The sequence below is a fragment of the Lutjanus erythropterus genome, chromosome 6 (assembly GCF_056507025.1).
Source record: "Lutjanus erythropterus isolate fLutEry1 chromosome 6, fLutEry1.hap2, whole genome shotgun sequence".
NCBI lineage: Eukaryota > Metazoa > Chordata > Actinopteri > Lutjaniformes > Lutjanidae > Lutjanus > Lutjanus erythropterus.
The window spans coordinates 34,629,422-34,652,189 of record NC_139322.1 but is presented as its reverse complement, the minus strand read 5'-3'; the positions used below and the strand labels follow the sequence as shown (position 1 = coordinate 34,652,189).

Genomic DNA, 22,768 nt, shown 5'->3' with positions numbered 1-22,768 from the left:
ACTTTTAAATCAAAATAAATTAAAAAGACAATTATTAGCAAGTGCTCACTTGCTGATAACTGTTTGGAACACACAAATGTTTAAAATGAGAGCAAGCTGCTCACAACGCATACAAATATCTAACTGTCCACTCTAAATTTATCTTAAGATGACATTTCAGTCTTAAAGTGTAGTCGTTAGTAGTAATAAGTAAGTAATATGTAAAGTTAAGTTAGGCAACATTGTTTTGGTATCATTGAGAAATAATTTCATAATAACCTTTCAGTGGCCTGGGACAAAACTAGACTTCTGCACCTCCTCTTGGCTTTTTTTTTTTCAGGCATTAGGGAATCTGTCCAATGATGGTAGACTTAAACCAATCACGGGTCATCTCAGACCAGGCACTCCTATTGGCTGTTCTATTAGTACAGCTGCTCATGTACGTTCCTTCGGTGAGACCCTGAATCAATGTCTCATGCAGGAAAAATCCCTATAAAACGGAATTATCAGGCAGAGAATGATAATTACATCTATAAGGTACTTACACTTTGTGCACAGAGGATTGGAGGTGGATGGTCGTGAGTGAACATGGCCCAAAAGCAAATTTTTGTCCCAGACTGCCAAACTGCACATGAAAACAATTTGTTTTGTTTGAAAGGCTGCTGTGTTTTACCCCTCAGGTCCATCATGACGGCAATGAAAGAATTTCTCCAGGAGCTGATGATGAATCCTGACAGACTAAAGGATTTAGCAGATGAAGCGAAAGAGCTGGCTTTGCAGCTTGGGATGGCTATGCGCACACATGAGACCCCCAATTCATCTGAGGTAGGAGCAACCACACAGATTTGTTTTAACCGTTCATATGTGTTTTAATCAGTTTTTCACTGACAGGTTTCCACAAAATCAGGTGTCATCAACTACATTTGTCCAAGGGCCAGACACTGTGGGTGCTGGACTTTCTAATATACTTTACTAATTTAGTTTGTTGGGATTTTAAACCTGGACTATGGGCAGGAAACAATCTGGAAACAATACAAAGGAAAAATATGTATTTTTGATTATGGGGTGAACTGGGCATGAATGGGCAAAAAACCTGAGCTAAATTTTGTGATCAATTGAAAGACAAATAATAAAGTATGCAGTTATTTCCTGACTGATACATAACGTGCTTCTGATATTTATGTCATGTTTTCAGGTGGTGACCTACGTCCCGTTCTCGCTCTTCCCCTCTCCTTTTCCCAAAGCCGCCTTCCTCCAGGCTCTGGCAGTGCAAACTCACTTCAACACACTGATGGACAGGGTCAGCCAGGACCCAGACTTTCTGGAAGAGGCTCTTGCAGGGTACACATTACATATAGTAATGACTCAGTACTTGAGTCAAAGTATAGATACTCCTGGTCAAATATTACTCAACTACAAGTGAAAGTTGCTCAGTCAAAATTTTACTTGAGTTAAAGTACTAGAGTTGCTTTTATAAATACTTAAGTATTCAGAAGTACAAATTACAAAGTACATTTTCTAATATCAATACATGCTGTATTGTTTTCACGAAGTATTTACAGAAGCTTGTAACTCTCTGAAACCATCTAATGATACACTGATGCTTGTAGAACCACTCTGCTACACAAAGTCTATAGAAACACCTATAAAAACTTCAGCATAGAAATACAATCAAAAACAAAAAGGACAGCTATTATCATTTTATGATGTAACTGTATTAAAATCACATCATAAAAGCAGATTGAAGATAACTGTAAGGATTTCTCCAAGTCTGTTAAGTAACTGAGATTTCTTTCTGGCTTCAGAGGCAGTATATACATGAAATATGTTGTAATTTTCACCCAGATAAAAACAATCCAACTTTAAAAGCCACCTGCAATAATGAATAATTATAATAACATCTTGAGATTTAATTTTTTCTTTCTCCTTTTTTGTTTGAATGAAAGAGGGAGAGTTTGCTTGTTCTTGTTACAGAGCGCCTGGACGTATTTCTGCTTCAGTCCCATTTGAGAGGAGCTACTGTGATTGGTTTCCTTCTGTGAGGAACACAGCATGTGACCAATTGCATTTTAGAAAAGAAAAAACACCAACAGCTGACTTCAAGGCTTAGTCGAAAAGTAATTACTACCTTCCTAGAAATGTAGTGGAGTCAAAAGTACAATATTTGTCTTTGAAATGTAGTGGAGTCAAAGTAATAAGTTTAAAAAAAAACAAATACTCAAGTAAAGTACAGATACTCAAAAAATGCACTTAAGTACAGTACTCAAGTAAATGTACTTCACTACTGTCCACCACTGTATTTAATCACTGGGAATCATTAAGGGAGCTCCCACATTTACAGTCATGTTGAGAGAACAGAACAGGAAAATACAACAAGAAAACTAAAAATGGAACATACTGACAAACACCAGATGGCAGACGTGATCAAGTAAAAGGCTCTTTCCTTGATACAACAGTGGCAGATTTAATATCAAAATTTGGAGTCATTTTTGAAACACAAGATCTTTGATCCCATGGAGAAGTCAACAAAAGCAGCTTCTCATTTCTGGCTGACAAGCGTGGATTCTGTGGGCTAAAATGATGACACACACTGGCAAATTTCAGATATGTAGCCAGCTAATGCTAATTGAGTCAGTTAAGAAGTCCATCTGCAGCTGATTTTTTAATGTTACGATCTGGCACATTTTAAAACAATAACAATAAGGGCAAAGTTACTGAGCAGCTACATATATGACATTATGTTAATACTAAAAGGCTGAGGCTAAAGCTGGCTAATACCCCAGCAAACACTGGTCAGATGGTGGATTATAAAATGTATAAATGTAGATGCAGCGGGATCTAATAAGTTTGGCCGGTGGTAACATATTTGCAGCGTACTTTAGAGCAGGTAAAGTCAAAGTTTAATCCATTCCCCACATATATTCTCTTGTGTTTTACATTTTTAAAAGACTACAAAAAGATGCCATCATCCATACTTGTGTAACACCTAGTATCACGCCACAAAAATATAACCATCCATGAACCATCAAGTCCATCATCACTGATGTATAATGTATAATGTTTGATGATCTGTCTCCATCCATGTCACAGTACTATCCAGGCAGATGATTTCACAGCTAAGTTGTTTGACATATACAGAAAGGTGCAGCAGGAAGATCAGACACAGGTAAGAAACTTGTTTTACATTGTTACCAGTGTAGATAACCTGCCTTTGAAACAGTAATCCAATGAAAAAACCCAAACTGAACAAATGGTAGTCTGTATCTCAGTACTTATTTTTCTAACTTGTCTGTGGTACTCAGGTGCATGTAAATTTCTAGAAGTTAAGTAGTTCTGTGCTTCGCCATGTACACTGTTATGAACAGTCCTTGAGGACAGAGCGGTTGCTCCAAGTGGCTGCTGTTAGCTGGCAATGTTGAAGAGAGTCTTCGCTTTGCTGTGTTGGATTGTGCCAAGAGGAGGGGAGCTGGCCACTCCTTTGTTGTTCTTGTGGTGTGAGCAGCTTTGGTGCTACTTTGGTTGTTGCTCCAAAAAAACAAGCAAGACTAGCAGGATCTCATGTCTTGTCAAGTAAAAATTCAGTGTGTCAGTTTTAAACAGGTCATGTTTTATAGAGCCATAAGAGGTTTTCAAACGATATATAAAAGAGGACATGGAGGTTTGTAGCCCAACATCTTCAGGTAGGGAATTCCATAAGTGAGGAGCTCTTAGTGCAAAAGCCCCATCACCTCTTGTGACAAGGCGAGACCAAAGAACTCCCAGATGTGGATCTTCAATTGCATAGGCTCATCAGGAAGTAACTTGGAGATGTAATGTAACCCTAACCCTAACCCTAGGCCCAGGAGAGCTTTAAAAGTCAGCACTAAAATCTTAAAGTCAATTCTAAAACTTACAGGCAACCAGTGAAGAGGAGCAAGGATGGGAGTAATCTGGTCTCTTTTCTTAGAGTTGACTAAAAGCTGCATTTTGCACAAGTCAGAGATGAAAGATGGCCTTCTGACTGGAATAAAGGCCATTACAATAGTCAGGTGTGATGAAATTAAAGCATGAACTGTATTTGTTAAGGGTCCACATGAAATAAAAATTAATTTTTGAGATGGACCTTACTTGAAAAAAGCAGGTTTGAACAACTTTGATGATTTGACTCTCAAAGGACAAATTTAAGATATTAAGTCGTTATTTTTTGGTGGCTGATTTTGAATGAAGTTTGATTTTGTCAATGGATTGTGTATCTTCTTTCCAGTCCATTGTGGTGGGTTTGAACCGGTCTGACTACATGGTGGATCAAAGGGAGGATGGGACTTCTTCCCTTAAGCAATTAGAGATAAACACAATGGCTGCTGCTGCTTTTTCGATGTCTGACTGTCTCCCTGTGGTGCACAGGTATCTGAGAAGATATATGACCTTTTTACACTGCATATTCTTAACCCAGGGCTATCCTTAGTCCTGGGATAAGGGCTAACCCTGGAATAACTTTTTTACACACATAGTTAACCCAGGGTTAAGCAAAGTCAAGGGCTATATGATTCACATTACCCTTCTTCTAGCTCTGGGTTAAAGCCTCTGTACACCCACAGAGATGTTTTGTGTTAACCTGGCTGATTATCTTCTTCTTCTAATCTCTTAACTCTGTTTCACACTGGCAGCTTCTAGCCCTGGGTTTAGTTAATGTTCAGGGGATAATCCCCTAAACTCGGAGCAGGGCTAAAGTCAGGGTAAACCAACTTTGGAATTTTCTAGGATTGTGCCAATGTGAAAGTTCTTTTAGCCTGGGGCTAACTGCTCTCTTAAGATGGAGCTAACTTCAGTATGAAAAGCAATGAAAACCAGAAACCAGAACCAGAAACTCCATTTAACAAAGGGATTGATACAAGTTGTTGACCTGTTAATTTATTGAATGATGAAAATGGTGTCTTACATATCCCCTTCGGACCCAACGTCCATTGGAATGGACATGACATACTTCTGTCTCTAAACCAATAAATACCCTGTAATTGAATGATGTCAGTAATGCTGGTTACTGATTGGATCCTGATTATCCAATCACAATCATGTCATGACTTTGAGCACGCTCTGAGAGAGTGACAGACATCGGACCAGACAAGCATGGCAGAGCAGCTGCAGAGAGGAAGGTGTAAGTGTCCATTTCAATTAAAAATATAAATTCATGTTCATGCTGGCCAAACAAATTTGCTGTCAGCATAATTGTAACTGTTACAAGTGATAATATTTTAAGTTATTTTGAACATATATCATTTAATTAATTTACGGGATTTTTTTCAAAGTCCAATGTCCATTGCAATGGACATCAGGAGTTGGGCGAGTTTAGCTAACACTCACGTGTTTAGTGTCAGTATATAATGAAACAAAATACCTGTAAGCTTTCCATAGGTAAAGTATGGTGTCACAGTTTATTTATTCATGATGATAGATTTTTAAATCTATTTTTTTTTGTACATAATGTTCTTGTATTGGATGGCAGACGATCAGAGGATGGAATAGGTAGGGACTGAGATAGGTGGTAAGTTTAGAAATTAAGAGTATTTTTAATTCTTCGTATGTGGTTTTCATCAATTTAATGTCTTATATGTAAGATCTAAATCGAATGCATAACAGTTGAAGAGTGAGAATACATAAAATGAGAGAGGGACAGTGGAGAGGTTACATGCATGCCAGAAGAACTTGATGTGGCAGATGAGATTGAGATAGAGGAGACAGACAGTACAGGGACAGAGGAGGACAGGAGGAGGTGACAGTAACCAGGAAGGAAGAAATCAAGTGGCATCACAGGCCATTCACTACAATCATTGATACTTCCTTTGAGAATCCTCCAATTCATGAGGATCATCCCATGAGACCCTATGAATACTTCAAACAGTATATACCAGATGAGATCTTCAATTTGATGGCTGACAACACAAATATTTATGCCTTACAAAGTGGTACACTAAGTTTCAAACCAACAAGTTCAGGAGAGATCAGAACCCTAATCTGTCTCCACCTTGCTATGGGAGTGATGGAAATGCCAAGAGTCTCCATGTACTGGGAAGCTGGGATGGACATTGGTATTTTTATTTAGCTTAGTATTTTAGTTTATTGAAGGCAAAACTGATTTCAGGTAATCTTATCAACAACCATACATCTTGTGTTCATGTGCATGTTCAGATTGCGTTATTTCCCTCTCTTCTTGCAGGCTAGAACTAGAGTCAAAGTATAGATACTCCTGGTCAAATATTACTCAACTACAAGTGAAAGTTGATAAGTCAAAATTTTACTCGAGTTAAAGTACCAGAGTACTTGTTTTTCAAAATACTTAAGTATTCAAAAGTACATGCACAAGTACATTTTCTCACAGTGCATTTACAGAACCTTGTAACTCTCTGAAACCACCTGATGATGAACTGACTTGCTTGTAGAACCACTCTGCTACACTAAGCCTACTGAAATACCTGTAGAAACTTAAGCATAGCAACGCAATCAAAAACAAAAAGGACAGCTGTTGTCTACATGAATTATGTGGTATTTTTCACCCTGATAAAAACAATCCAACATTAAAAGCCAACGTGGAATTATTTCTCTTTTTTTAATTATAATAACATCTTGAGATTTAGTTTTGTTAGAATGAAAGAGGGAGAGTTTGCTTGCTCTTGTTACAGAGCGCGCCTGGATGACGTATTTCTGATTTTACAACAATCCCTGTTTAGAGGAGCTATTGTGATTGGTTTCTTTCTGTGAGGAACACAGCGTGCGGCCAATTGTATTGTAGAAAAGAAAAACAGCAACAGCTGACTTCGAAGCTATGCATAGCCTAATAATAACAACAACCTTTCTAGAAATGTAGTGGAGTCTAAAGTACAATATTTGTCTTTGAAATGTAGTGGAGTGAAAGTCGTAAGTTTCCAAGAAAACAAATACTCAAGTAAAGTACAGATACTCAAAAAATGTACAGAACTCAAGTAAATGTACTTTGTTACTGTCCACCACTGGTGATGACCTCACTGCTGTTCCCTACCCATGCTGTGATACACCTATCAAGTTCATGTGCATGTTCAGAACTGTACACAGACTCAAACACATACAAACATCCAGTTCCAGATGTTTAGGTCATACCTGATTGATTACTATGTGGAAAAATTATTTTCTTAAGTTTTTATGACATTTTATGCCCATTGCGTTGTGGTGTCCATTGGAATTGACATGAAAAAATACTATTAAAAACATGAGTTAGCAAAAATGTGTTTTTTCTACTTTGTTTTTATGTTGGAGAGGAGTCAGAATCAGTTTAAAAGATTATTTTTTTTTTTGCCCAGCAGAAAAAATGCGGGTCTGAAAGGGATATGGAAGTCCATTTCTGCCAGTGAATGAAAAAAAATATCCCCATGGTCATGATTATCGATTTCAAAGGTAGAAATTATGTAATAAAGTCAAAATTATAAGATAAAAAGTCATAATTTTTATCTAACTTAAAAAAAACCCAAACAAAAGTACCTTTTTCTCTCATAATTTTAACCTTTTATCTCATGATTAGAACCTTAAATCTTGATATTTGGACTTCTCAAATAATTTTGACTTCTTATGTAATCATTTCCTCTTTTAATCTCAATCTTGCACAAAAATCAGGTTCTGACTGATTTTTCAGGCACACACTGAGGTTGGCTGGTCTGTTGGAAGAGAGGGAGTGTCTCTGGGATACCACCAACAGGACAACAGGACTATGTGACGCTCTTGCCAAGGGCTGGGAGGTCTACGGCCAACAGAAGTGAGTGTAGTAATGGTGGAGGTCAGCATAGTGTTTGTTGAACCAGTGGAACAACTAAATATTTAGAAGGAAAGAAGATTTCATAGATATTTTCTTTGCCCCGCCCCTCAGGTAATGCATAATTAAGATTAATTATAATTAATTCAATAAGACATAATTCCTTATTGTGTGAATTTTGCAAAAAATACAATCAGGATTCAGGAAGTTTTAGGTCTTTTGTTCTTCAGTAACTAGGGCTGTGTATTGGCAAGTCTGTGGTGATATTAATCATGATACAGGGGTTACAATTCAAAATACTGCAATATATTGTGATACTGTGATTAAGGTGAGATATATTTCTTTTTAGATCTAATTTTAGAGAAATGTACTTTTATATGCAATCAGAACAGTGAAGATAGATAACAAAAAAATGAAGGACCACCACAATCTTGTACCACATTAATCATCATGATACAGTGTTTTTGAGAACTGATACCATATCACAAAAGGTAATATTGCGATACTCATTTGTGTCGATATTTTCATACATGGCTCATAGGAACACTATCAAGACATGTTATTTGTTTTAAAACCTTGTCTTTGTCTTTATTAGGATCCCCTTTAGCACCAGCATAAGCATTGGCTATTCTTCCTGGGGTCCATACACATACACACATTGACACTTATACACACCACAACCACATAAACATAACAAACATAAAAGCTCATCTCTAAAAATTACAATAAAATAAAATAAGTAAGATAAGGTAGAGAAACAAATTGTCATTCAGTACAACATACATTAAATCATGAACAGAATTATAAATCCATCATTATTAATCCAGAAATCATAGGAACTTGATCCTTTCATATGCACATACATTCATAATTCTTCATAATAAACATATAATCAAAATGACCTTAAATAACATTTATCCATCCTGTGCCTCCACACACTGAAATCCAGGAACTAGGGTACAAAGACATTTCACATTCTCTGCTTTCACCAGGTTTACATTTTATTTCTTATCATCCAAAGAACTTCAATGTCAGCAGGCATTAAGTCATATCTTACTTTTACTGGTATTTGATTTTGAATAAATACTGCTACACCTCCCCCATATGCATTCCCGTGTGAGTTTCTGATACTGCTAACAAGTGAATACCACATGATAATATATCTTTTATCTCATTCAGTTTATTTCGTAGACTGTAAATATTTATATGTGCAAATTTTAACCTTTTTCTTGGCAACTGTGTCAAGATCAAGACGGTCTTTTAAATTTTATCTTGTTTTCTCTTCTTTTCAATTTGAGAGCCAAAAATAACACCACATTTAACCCATTCCACACACACACATAATCACACACACAACCACACAGTCAAACGCCCACAGTCTACCATCCATACGTCTTACTCAACTATGCATGCTAGCAGCTCCCACACATAATTAATAAACACCAGAAATGCAAACAGCAAATTAAAGAAGAAGAGAGAGACAGAGAGAAAAAGTATAATATCGCAATACTCAATTGTGGCGATATTTTCATACATGGCTCATAGGAACACTGTCAAGAAGTGTTATTTGTTTTAAAACTGTATTTTATCTTTTTTAGTGAGTGAGTATAATAATATATAAGTAAAAACCTTTAATCTCTTTCTGCAGGGCAGTAATCCTGTTTCTGGTTGAGGAAATCCAGAGGAGCAGATTGGATCATCTTTGCATGGAGAGACAGCTGCAGAAGAGGTGGGGCCAAAGGATTCAAAAGATATACTGTATAATGACATCATGAAAACACCCAAGAGTTTCACTATTTTTAAAGGGTTAAAGTCCTGAAAATGGATGAAGATTTGACAGTTATGATCAGGATTGATGTTGATTAAGCAAGTTAAGTAACTGAAAGTGGAAAATAATAGTTTTCTGTGATATTTTTATGGCAGTTTTTTTTAACAAGGACATTTTTGTCGTCTATAGACCCCAATGCAAGTGATGAACAACTTTCTGTCTTTCTGGGCAGGAATATTTCTGTTATTCGCAGAAAGTTTGCTGAGGTGTCCAGCAGAGCGTCTCTTGATGATGACAAAAAATTGTTCATGTGAGTAGAGCATTTATTTTTAATAGCTGTGAAAAATGTGTAGTTGATGACTGAAATGATTGAAATGTAACTTAAAATAACAAAAATTTTCAGTAAGCAATTGAGACTAATACTAAGTAAAAAATGATTTTCACAATTGATGAATATGAATAAACAGTATTTTCAGATTGTTTCGAAGTTACGTTCTAAAGCACAAAAAAACATGGCCACACATCGGCACAGCACCGGCATGTGTTTTAATGAAGCCAAGGCAATCCTCAGTCTGCTCTGCCTGTGTGTGTGAATGTGTGTGGATCTCTCTCTGCAGCTCTCACAGACAGAGAGCAGAGGACAGAATCAGAAAATGTGACATAACCGGTGGTCCAGCACAGTAAAAAACAGCAAAACATGAGAAAATAAGAAACTTCAGCAGGGTCTCTGTAGAAACAGCCACCACAACACACCGGTAGTGGGCCATAAGTGATATATTAAGAGTCACATGAGAGAAAAAGGACACAAGACTCATGTCTGTATGCTAAATATGATGCTAGAGCTAGCAAGCAGCTAGCTTAGCTGAACCATAATGTTAAAAAAAATAATTTTAATAAGGTGACTCCCTCTGCTTCCAATCCTTGTGGTAAGCTAAGGTAAATGCCAGTTTGAGTAAATGAGATGGATACAGTCTACAGGTAACCTGTTTCCCAAAATTTCAGCTGTGACTTGTTGTGAACAACAGTTAGGAAGAGTAGCTGGTCACATGTTTGGCTCTCGAATCAGTTATTTTTTCTTGTTATTCTGACCAAGCCACAATATGCCAGTTCTGTTATACCGTAACACTTTTTTAACTGTAACTCTGCAGAGATGGGTTGGAGGTAGCTGTAGTGTACTACCGCTATGGTTACATGCCAGATCACTTCACAGAGCAGGTAAGATATCAATATCATCCATTCTTGAGAATTGGGACAAATCATATCCTACCAATAAAAACCTTTTTGGGTGAAAAAAGACTGCTATCCATGGAATACAAAATGTTTTTTTTTTTTTTTGTGCCAGAAAACACCATTGTCCTACACAAGAATTCACAACTTCAAGCCGTCTAAATATGCGTTAAAAGCCTTCAAAATCTAAAACTAACGATACCTACTGATGACGTAGATATAAACGTGCTGTCATAACAGTCGTTTTCTTAAAATCATTTTTTATGAAAATGTTGGCCCTTTAAACTTGTGTCCCAAAGTTCTGTCGATTGTTTTCCGACAGATTTTTATAAAAACATGATTTAATCAGGCATAAAAGGGGTTGGCTATACCATAAGGACCCCTGTCTCACTTCGTGGTTTAAAAAAGGCGGGTAATACTGCTCAAGCACTGGTAGGCTTTCTATGTTTTTGACAACTTTACTAAATAATATTTTTAGATAACCATATCATGTCAACTCTGCAGTCCTAGTAAATCAAAGCTATATAAGAAGTAGAAAGTGTGTTTTTGATTAGAATTAAGAGCTTTCTTAGCAACTTTAAATGTTAAAATGGCCACTCACTAAAACTATACTGTGAAATGGATAAATGTAATATTTTGTCAACTCTGTAAGTCTAGTCAGCATCCATGATGGGAGATGCGCAAACACATCGTGTTACATCAAAGTACAGCAATCTACTTATCATTAAGAATACCAGTAAAAGAATATATATCAACCTGTATTTCCTATACCCAGTGATCGTGTATTTAAAATGTCCATGACCTTATTTGGAGATGCTATCTAACAACCACTATTTGATCTTCAAGGCCTGCGAGTTCTTCACTTCCTTGATTACAAGAGCCAATTTGTTCCATTCTGTTGCTCCAGTGTATGTACTGTATATTGATATTGATATATTATCTAACAAATTTTATTGCAGACCTGGGCAAAATATGGGGACAGAGTTTTTTGACTCTGCCAACAAAAATAACTAGGCGACAATTAGGGCTGGGTTTCATTAAAAAAATATGATACCAAAACCAGTAGCCTCAGTGTGATACCAATACAAATGGAGTACATCATTCAATACTTTTTTTAATGGTTCTTCTTTATGAAGAACCCTTGCAGTGACTGGCTGTGAGCAAACCATATAAATAGTATATTTTTGAAGATCTGGGTAGCAAAAGGATTGAATGCAGGTATCATTTGATTGGAGAAGTTTTGATACTACTTGGTACTTGGTTATTTCATTTGGTGTCTTCAAGGTATTGAGTACTGATCCTCAGACCAGTTCCATCACATGGCAATTCATAGGGGGTTTCCAACAGTAGAAGTGTTACTGTGTTAGCCAGCTATAAGTTTATAGCCATCTACATGCCGGTGTTCCCTATGTAGATAGAACACTTAAGGCGTTATTAGAGATTTGGTGATTTTTTGGACCTTATATCGCATTTGTGTGTGGCCCACGACAGCCTTATGAATTTCTCATGTGCCCCCCATGAAAAATAATTGCACACCCCTGGTTTATAGGATTAACAGTTGCATATATGCACTTCCAGCAGATATGGAGCAACATTAGCATTTATTTAGGGTTGTCCTTGTGGTGAAAATAAGGTCGGTATTACTCTCCTTTCAGTTCTGTTTTACACTCGACTAATTCTGAGGGAAATATCTTGTTATTTAGCAAGAGGGTTAGGGTTAAGAGAATAGATAGAAAATATTATCTCCAGTTGTGAATCATTTTTAACACAGACTTCATGTACGGTGTAGGCTTGGGTAGCTCTCCTTCTGTTGGAACGCTCTCGGGCTGCAAAATGTCCAGATATCAGCACTCACCTGGCTGGAACCAAGAAGGTCCAGCAGGTGCTCGCCAGACCTGGAGTTCTGGAGAGGTTCTTCCCCGACCAGCCGCAAGTAGTGGAGCAGATCAGAGCGACGTTTGCTGGCCTCTACACTCTGGACATGGTGAGAAAATAACATATTACAGTAAAAAGTTAAAGCTGCAGTAGGTAGAAAGCCTGAAAACAATTGATTTTTGAGTCTCAAATGAGTTAGGTTTTGTTTTCTGTGTCCTGAGCCCATCACACCAGACGAGCAGCATGCGCTTCATGAGCGCAAGCAACAGTTACAGACTGACAGACATCAGCTGTATGTAATAAAACATTTAAAACATTTTACATTTAAAAACATAAAGATTCTGTGCGAAGATACAGAAATACTGACAGCTAAACATAAAGAGACTTTTAAAAACGTCTTTCTCTCTGCTCTCCTGCACACATTAGCTCAGTGTCACAACACTCGCTTGTTGGATGGGGACAGAAAAGAGGCTCGCCACTGTTGGGCCCTGGTTCTCTCTCAGAACACCTGATTTACAATATTTTGAAAGGGTTTTATGAAATTATTTCCCAATTATACCAAAACAATGTTGCCTACTGAAGCTTTAAAAAGGTTTCACTGAAAATATCAAATTAAGTCAATTGTTGCACTGTAATGCGCTAATAAGTTTTTTTTTTTCTTTCCTGTTTTGTGTCTTTAGGGACCAGAGGGTGACAAAACCGTAGAAATGGCTTTGGCAGCACCAGAGCAGTATTTCCTGAAGCCCCAGCGAGAGGGAGGAGGTATGATGAGAGAAATTTATTGTCCCCTGTAGCAAATCCTAAAACAACTGCCACACCGCGTAAACCAGGAGAGTTTCAACTTCAGTAACTCCATGGTAGCGTGCACCATCGTTAGTACTGCGAACAGCACTGAACATTTTGTTTGAAAGGAACACATGTTAAAACTATTCTATCAAGGTAGTTGGAAATATTTTTCAGCCTTTAGTTGACAGTCAGTCAAAGAGTTGTTTCAGGGCATATCAAGTTTATTAGATCAAGTCTCGATCAAGTCTTTTCTTCATCAAGAAAAATGGTATCAAATTAAGTACTTCATTGCTATCTGTATCCCTTTAATCAATACTGGTATTGGTACTGGTAGCATATTTTTCAAACGATACCCAGCGCTAAACATGACACAGTTGTAGTTGTTGTATGTGAACTGTTTCAGGAAGATTCATTTGAAAATTTTCAAGACATCATGACATTTGTTCATGTGAACTGTGGAAAAGCAGGAAACTCCAAATCAAGTCTCAGGTTATACCCAAGGTTCACTACACCATTGTTTTTCCAGGCAACAACATCTACGGATCAGAGATCTGTCAGGTCCTGCAGAGAGCGAAGGGGAGTACAGAGAGGACGGCCTATATTCTGATGGATAAACTCCATCCTGCCCCTGTACAGAACTGCCTGCTGAGACGAGACGCTCCTCTGCAAATCACCAACTGTGTCAATGAACTGGGAGTGTTTGGAGCTTATGTTAGGTATGTAATCACAATTTAATTTTCACTGTTTTATTTTCATTGTGTTATGGCAAGATGGAATCCTAAAGTTTTTGTTCTTTCAGGACTAGTTCATTCATTTCAGCCTTCACTGATTCTCAGTATCTAAGAACTGCCTTACAAGCAGATAACGCTGTATAAGTCAAGGTTGACTAAAGGATACATGTAGAGATAAGATGTTTATTATCACCACTAGTTGTAGCCGGGAAGAGATTTTGTGATCGCTTCTGTGTGTGTGTGAAAAAAAAAAACTTTTTAAAGCCTTTATGTCTTCATAGCCAGAGGCTTTTTGTTTTCAGGTCTTCTCATTCTTATGATCGTGATAGCTCAAGAGCGCCTTGGGGGAATTTCTTCAAACTTTGCACAAGTGTCAACTTGGACTCAAAGATGAACTGATTCAATTTTGGTGGTCAAAGGTCAAGGTCACTGTGACCGCATGCCTGTCCCGTTCTCATGAAGGTGATATCTCAGGAAAGCTTGGAGGGAATTTCTTCAAACTTGGTTCAAGCATCCACTTTCTGGCCATAACTCCCAAATTCATGCACTAATTATGACAAAATTACAAACAAATATCTAATAGGATGAAATAGTCTCTAAGTGAAGACAGCATTATTCACTGGAATCAATATATCATGATAACTTCCATTTTGTCAAAAAATACACTTAATATCTTTTATTACATTCCTTCAAATTACAGGTCAATATAGTGGTGAGTTGAATATTTAATTTCTTGAAAGTCTTCACTCCATATATTATATGAGTCTGGACAGACATGGATGTAAACTGTAACTTGACTGGTTGGTGGAGACTGTGAGTCAGTAATTCTACTTTTTGACTTCTCACTCTTATTAATCAGCCACTAGGAGCCGCAAGTGATCAACAACTGCTTCAGTTTGAAATTTTGTTTCAGCTAGAGACAACGTATGTGGGGGTCATGTTAATGTTGGCAGAACAATCAGCAAATCTCTGCTGTTTGCATCTAGCGGTTGTTGTGGCATTGCAGTAGGTGCTTTCATCATCAGAGGGTGTACATATAGGCTCTGTGCAGTTTGTTGTGACAGTGCAAACTTGTCCATAGCTTGGTTAAGTGTGGTTGAGAGTATATTCAGTATTAAAGTGTACACTCACCTGACTGATTTATTGTGTCTTAAAGGTTGTGCAAAGCAACAATAAATATCCTGTATCCCACCCAGTCAAATTTAAATGATTAAAAGTATATAAAATTAGGTCTCAAATCATGAAATATGATCAGTTTTCTCTGCACTGAAATTGCTGACCGCGTGTCTGGTCTTCTGTCTCACCATTAGATTGTAATAGGCGCACCTGCGTCACGTTATGGTTATGGTCACATCATTCTTGTGTTCGTTCGTGGAACTTACACAGTGTTGATCATGGCTTTGGCACATCACTGATCCATAAAATCCGCTGAAAAGATCCTGAACACAGAAATGGTGAGCAAAAGTTCGAACGGTCACTCCACAGTTCAGTACTACTTAGTTCTCAGTGTTTTCACATTTTCCCCAACTATTTTCTAACATGTATAATGTATTGAGAAGAAACACGCCCTTTTTTGTTTACACAGACTTTAACTATAATCTAATTTCTGTGAAATATTTCAACATTAACCAGTCTCATCTGTCAAATCTCTTTGGTTCCTTACAGACAGGGTAAAGACATGGTGATGAACAAGTGTGTGAGTCATCTGATGAAGACCAAGTGTACAGAACACTCAGACGGTGGCGTAGCAGCAGGAGTGGCTGTGCTGGACAGTCCTCTCCTCATCTGACACTGGACAACAGGGAAATCAAAGTTGAGTCCCACTGTCACTGTTAGTACAGCTTGAAAACAATGCTGGGCAAATGTGTGACTCACATGTAATTGACTGTAACCAGAGGTGATGCCAATATTAGTGTTTCAAATATACATACACTCAAGCTCTTAAGCATATTTCAGTAACTTATCCCTGGTTGGTGATAAAACATGCATAATTTTAACATAATAAAATGCCAGTTCAGTTAATTGTCAATAAATGCTGGAGACTTGATTTTACAGTTCTTTATTAGGTGCAAACTGTGTTGTCATCATCTGTAACATACCAATGTATATTAGAAAATATTTTAATAGTTTGATCAAAGGTCTCAGTGACACAGTTTCAGGGACATAATCACTTTTCTTTCTTGTAACATTTTTGATAAATATCGTATATGTTTTGAGTTTGCATTGACAGCAACTCAGCAATGGAAAGTTTTGGGTGGGCCAAAGAAGATTTTCAAATTTCAAATTGGGCCGTAGCTCTCTCAAGTTTGGGAATGGCTGCCCTACTGGGTTAAAGTGGTGAGTGGAGACAATGAAAGCAGCACAACAGTGGAGACATGGTGGTGGGGCTGCACCGCCATCTTGTGGCTTGATTATTTTACTACATCATGTTAGGTTGGATCCCTCAGATGCAGTGAAGGCGATCTGAGTTCCCAACCATTTTAGTACTTGTAGCTATGAAAGCTGATCTACCAAGCCCCCCCCCCCCCCACGCACACAGGCACGCATGCACACACACACACACACATCTTTAACATAAATAATAATTGTTTCCATTCTTAAAAATTTTACCTGACTTTTAGAAAGAAACACTGCCTTTGAATTTATTAAATGTGTTTTTTGGTGCATTGAGCACCACAAGCTGTCCTAGGATGCATTCTGGGGTTAATAATGTGGTTGTATCATAGAGAAGCATATTAATTGAAACATTTAAGAAATGAAAGTATGATGTATAAGATATTAAGAACCAAATGTCCGACACTGTGAACTAAAAAACATGTTCAATGAAAACCCTGAAAAATAAATCTTGTCTGTGTTTCAGTCTCTGCTTATTTAATTGCCCGACCACAAACAAATCAAACACAGCAGTGAGATCATTCTCATATATGATATGAATGAAAATATAGACATCATTTAAAGGACATGCACTTTTGCAGCCAGGAGATGTTTAGCTTAGCTTAGCTTAGCTTAGCTTAGCTTAGTGTAAAGACTGATAGCAGGAGGAAACAGCTAACTTGGCTGCCACCTGTCTCCTGGCTGGAGCTTTATATGTATTTATCATACAGATACACTCATTGGCCACTTCATTAGGTACACCTTGCTAATACCAGGTTGGACCCCCTTTTGGCCTGGAGATTTTGGTCCATATTAACATGATAACATCACACAGTTGCTGCAGATTTGTCGGCTGCACATCTATGATGCAAATCTCCCGTTCCACCACATCCCAAAGGTTCTCTGTTGGACTGAGATCTGGTGACTGTGGAGTTCAGGTGTTTCAGCCACACCCACTGGTAACAGGTACACACCCATGAGATATCCATAGACAAACATTTAGAATGAGTCACAGAGAGCTCAGTGACTGTCAGCCACCTTTGCAACGAGTCAGTATGTGAAATGACTTCTAGATCTATGCTGGTCAGCTGTAAGTGCTATGATTGGGAAGTGCCGCGGAGCAACCACAGCTCAGCCACAGACCAGAGCAGGGCCAACGAGTGCTGAAGCCTTTGGCGCTTAAAAATCACCTGTTGTCTGTCGCATCGCTCGCTCGCTACAGAGCTCCAAACTGCAGAGCTGAAGCATCAGTTCATGCTTCAATAGGTTAGAGTCCTATCCAACAGACAATCTATGGTTGAAGCGAGTTGTTTCCCCACGTCCCCTCCTCCCCAGAATCAAGGAAGCTCATGCAGGCTGCAGGAGCACTGCAGGAGCACAAGATGAGTGCAATATTGTAATTTGACACAAACCCCAAAAACAAACAAACAACAATGAGTCTTCCACTGGAAATTGAACAGCTGTTTATACCTGCCAGTTGTCTGTCAATATAAAGTTAAGCCTGTTATCCTGAAAACAAAAGCCCACTGCTCTGAAAATATACACTCTGGAGTTGGGAGTTCAGTGGCTGCCTGTCTCGCTGCCTGCCAAACTCCATTAACATTTTGCTTAATTTAACTTTTGTAAACATCTGCACCTTCTACAATATTATTAATGATTTTTCACATCTCGTAAATTGACACGTAATCATTTGATAAACATCCTGCATTAAGTTGAACTTCAGTTAACATGAAATGGGCAAACGAAATCAGATATTCTAGATTGGAGATTTCCAAGGAGAACATCATGACTGTAGTGCTGAACACTGCAGATTTCTCCTTGAAGTGTTAAATGCTTGCAATAAAAACTAATTAACTTACTAACTAACTAAATAAATAAATGTATTTCACTGTATAGTTTGTAATTTGTTGAGTTGTGTGTCTTTGGCTGTGTTTTGTGTAAAGAATGTTATCCATTTACAGTGCTGGAGAGAGATAATTTTCTGAAACTAGCTCCAGTTCTTGTGTAGTTTAAATGCTCTCTCTTTTATTTAAATAGTTAAATTGTATTATTATTGTACATATTCTTGTTGTATGCTTGTTGGCTGTGTTGCAGGGCTTGCTTTTATCTTTCTTATAATATATTTATCTATATCTATATATAATGAATATATTATTTAATGTTATGCACCATTATATCAAAGCAAAACCTGCTTGGCAATAATCCTGATTCGGAACTGCAGCAGCTTGCAGTTTCACAGACCGAACACTAGGAGGCAGTAAAACCAAAGGCATTTTCTCTGCACAGTAAACACACCCAAGGAGCTCTGCAGAGTTCATACAAGGTGAATGAGGCAGCAGGGTTCATGTGAGCCTTGTGCATCCTCATACTGTGCATGAACATATGTCGAGATTCAGTGGTGCAAGAAGGAGGCACAGAGCCATAGTTCTATATAGTGACTCACTAATGCAGCACTGAATTAGTAATGATGCCACCATGTTTTCAACCTGCCTTGAGATGCTTCTTTGATTTCCACTTAATTGTTCTGAACACGTTGCACATACAGTGTAAAGCTTAATATGGTAACTTAACTACTTAGACTGTTTATTCCAATGGTTTCCAACATAGGGGTTGGGCCCCTCTAAAGGAGCACAACTAAAGTCTTTCAGGCCATGAGACAATGAGTGGAAGAAAAAAAAAAATTGTGTTCACTTTCCAACTTTTCTGACCATAATTTTTGTTTTTTGATAAAATATTAGATCATTTGACATCGACTGAGAAGTTTAAATCACTTTTTATGGGAACTGCTAACAACTCATAGACATCTGAAATGTGACAAGGAGCCACAGCTTTATGTGAAGATTTCTGTCGGCCTTGAAGGTTAACTTGCGTGCTCATGAGCAGCGTCCCGTTCTTTAAAAGTTTCATGTTCACCATGAGATGATGAATTCCGCTATTCTGGCGTTTTCTTAATTCAAAAGTTGTCCCTGTAGTCACCAGTGCTTTCCACTGCCACTCTAATGGTGACCTCCGGTGGTCCCATTCAACTGAGAAAACTCTGGCTCCCATCACCAGATTCAGTCTCACATTCCTGCAAGGTGAGTGTCAGACATACATCCCCATACAGCTTCTAAAGGGTCTTTGTCTCATAACCTCATGTCATAAACTTATTTGTGTTTTTAATTAACCAGCAACCTATGCTGAGGATGCTAAGCTATGGCACATGGTTGTAAGAAACACACTGAGCAATGTAATAGTGCAATCAGCGTTTTTCAATATCAGAGTTTCCCCAACAACTCTTGCCTCATGGCAACTCTAAGGGGACACACTGTCTCGGATATAAAACTTACATCACATCCAGTCCAGTACAATCCAGCATCAAACATTATCACTGACTTAAAATAAAGCATTCCTGTTATTTTGTTCACCTCCTGTTTTTTGTTTGTTCTGAATGAATGGAAATCTTTGGTGCTGACTTGCAAAGTGAGACACATTCCAGTAAGTGACCCGGGTCATCAAACAGAGACAAGGGTTTCTGTCAGCACCAGAGAATCTCCCACAGGAAACACTCCAGCTCTGCTGGCAGAAACACAGTGAATGCTGAGGAAAAATACCTCTGTGTTTGGTTCCCCGAAGCTGCAGAGGGTGAACACAAGGTTACGGATGTGAATTTTGGCAGTTAGCCTAGTTTACATTTCAAAGATACAGAGATATGAAATAACTAAGTGTGAATACGCTGTTACTGTACTTTTGCAGGTATTTGTACTTTACTTGATTGCTTATTTTTTGGACAACTTTTTACCTTTACTCCCTACATTTTAACACAAGTATCTGTTCTTTCCACCCCTTACATTTACAAAACTGGCTCATACTTGTTTTAATGCATTTGAGTGGGATTATTACTACTTTTATTTTGCATCATTGCATGCTGCCTTCCCAACATCGAGACTGATTTCAACCTAAATGGATGGGACAATAACAGAGAAAAGATCATTCGTTGGTGTATCTTTATCACACATTACAGACATAATGAGACAAAAGACAAAAAGACAAAAATGATGAAAAAGGCCTGAACAATATAACGACCAAACCGATGTGAAAAGATGCAACAAGACAAAAATGTGAAAGATGCATCGAGACAAAAATGATGTAAAAGCTGTAACAAGATGAAAATTACATATAAATCGTAACAAGACATAAACAACGTAAAAGACGTAACAAGATAAAAATGATGTAAAAGACATAAGTTGAAAACGTCTTAAAAGATGTAACAACACAACATAAAAACAGAACAAGATGAAAACAATATAAAAAACTAACAAGACAAAAACAGCGAAAAAGATGTAACAAGATAAAAACAATGCAAAAAACATAACAAGACAAAAATTAAAGATATAAAGACATAACAAGATGAAAACAACGTATAAAATGTAAATGAAGTAAGTAGGACCAAAACAAAGTAAAAGACGGAACAAAACTAGACTAAACTAAACTTCAATTTGAGTAAAGAATATCTGTACTTTTGCCACTATTGGTCAGATTTAGATTGCGTCAAATGTCAAATGATTATTATGGGAAGTTCAAACCAACACCCACTTGAATGCTGGTCATCAGGTTTTACTTTTACTTTCGATCAATGTGTTCCCTATTATTGTTTACAGATGACTGCGAAATTTTGCAGATCTAAACCACCAGCCAGCTGACGCACCGAACTGGGCTTCTGCTGATTTATATTTTATTACATTTGTATGGTCAGGTTGGAGTAACAGAACAGTTCAGCAGAAATTCAGTGGCAGCAGCAAATCCCTGTTTTATATTCTCTTGAAATCCCAAAACACAGCTCAATCACAATCCACCTCCAGACCAAACAGTGTGAGTGCAGTGTAATAAGCCAGTTACACAAGCACTGGCCCACTTAGCCAGTGACCTCTCCCTGTGTTCAGTGTGAGTAGAGAGGGGATTAGAGTTTGTGTTGCACAGGCGGTGGACAGGGGGAAGAGAGTAACGATGTGGGTTATGGCAGGATGGAAGTGGGTCAGAGAGGGAAGCAGGGGAGCAACGACGTCAGCAAGTCTTATATATTCATGTGTGTGAGAGAATGTGATTAATCCACAACGGCTTCGTGTAAAATGCATCTCTCTACTTAGAGAAGTTTTTTTTCCACCTCATCGCACTTCCACTACATCCTATTAACAAGAGTAACTGGAAGTAAATGCACCGCTGTCATTGGCTGGGACATGTGCCCCCAGGCTCTCATTGTACCTTTTGCTTTTTACATCCTCCACTCAGACCACAACTCCTAGTTTCCTACTGTGATATTTGTTGGTTTTCCTCTCTGAATGGTAGAAAACATCAATGAATTTAGCCAATCGCTGACGTCAGATTACCTTCTGTCCAGGAACATGCAGAATTACTGGCAGCATCCCACTCATAACTGGGCTAAAATAAGCTCCCTTGAGTCACTCGTTGAGGTGACTGTATTCTAAAATGAAATTGCAACAAGGAAATCCTACGCTAATGGTGTGTCAGTCCAGCCTAGTCTCACGCCAGACTGTGTCATAGCAGCCTGTTGTCACTCCAAATGCATCAAATATAGCAGCTTGGTCAGCGCCCTTATGCTTCAAACTGACACAGGCCCCTGGAGGCGCCTCTACCCTTATGTTTTGATGCGCCGTTGACGTCAGATGGTGTGATATAAGGATGAACGTAACTTTTCCTAAACCTAACCAAGTAGTTTAAGTGCCTTTATTCTGAAAGTCTATCGTCTCAGTAAATTACCTCAGAGAGAGATCTCTTGGATCTTTAACTTGATGCTATATGATATTTTTGGGTTTTAGTGAGCGTGTTCACATGTGAACTGTTATCCTGGCTATGATTGGGTTGTTAGAGTACCCCTAAATAATTTAGAAAAAAAATCCTGGTGGTCCGCTGTCTAAGTCTGATCTAAATTATGACTTAAAGGGTAACTTTGGGATTTCTTTAAACCTAGTCCCTTTTTTTTATGTTATGTGTCGAAGTGGATGACTTTTTTGAAACTTGTCCTAAATTGAGAGAAACCACTGCAGCCGTCAACCTTGAAATGATGCTACAACATCGTCCCTCCGGGAAACTGCAAACCATCGAAGTACATCCATTAAAAGTGCTTGTTTTACCACTGACAAATTGTGTCTGGCAACAATACACAAAAAATCCCTACAGAGTGAGATCCTTTTTGTTTAACTAGAAACATCCAATTTGTCACTTGCCAAACTAATCAGACTCCATTTGCAAAGCTATAATTTTAATACTGTCCCC

At 38.0% G+C, this 22,768-nt stretch overlaps 1 protein-coding gene across 1 annotated transcript; it reads left to right on the top strand.

The window, feature by feature from the left end:
- The first annotated feature begins 675 nt into the window (after positions 1–675).
- Positions 676–16,038, top strand: LOC146325633 (glutathione synthetase-like). Its single transcript, XM_084721764.1, has 12 exons — positions 676–804; positions 1,175–1,320; positions 3,070–3,145; positions 4,223–4,362; positions 7,619–7,738; positions 9,384–9,464; positions 9,736–9,813; positions 10,652–10,718; positions 12,520–12,714; positions 13,286–13,367; positions 13,918–14,107; positions 15,788–16,038. Exons 1-12 carry the CDS (start codon positions 676–678, stop codon positions 15,909–15,911), a joined length of 1,428 nt encoding a protein of 475 aa, XP_084577890.1. The 3' UTR covers positions 15,912–16,038.
- The last annotated feature ends 6,730 nt before the right edge of the window (positions 16,039–22,768 follow it).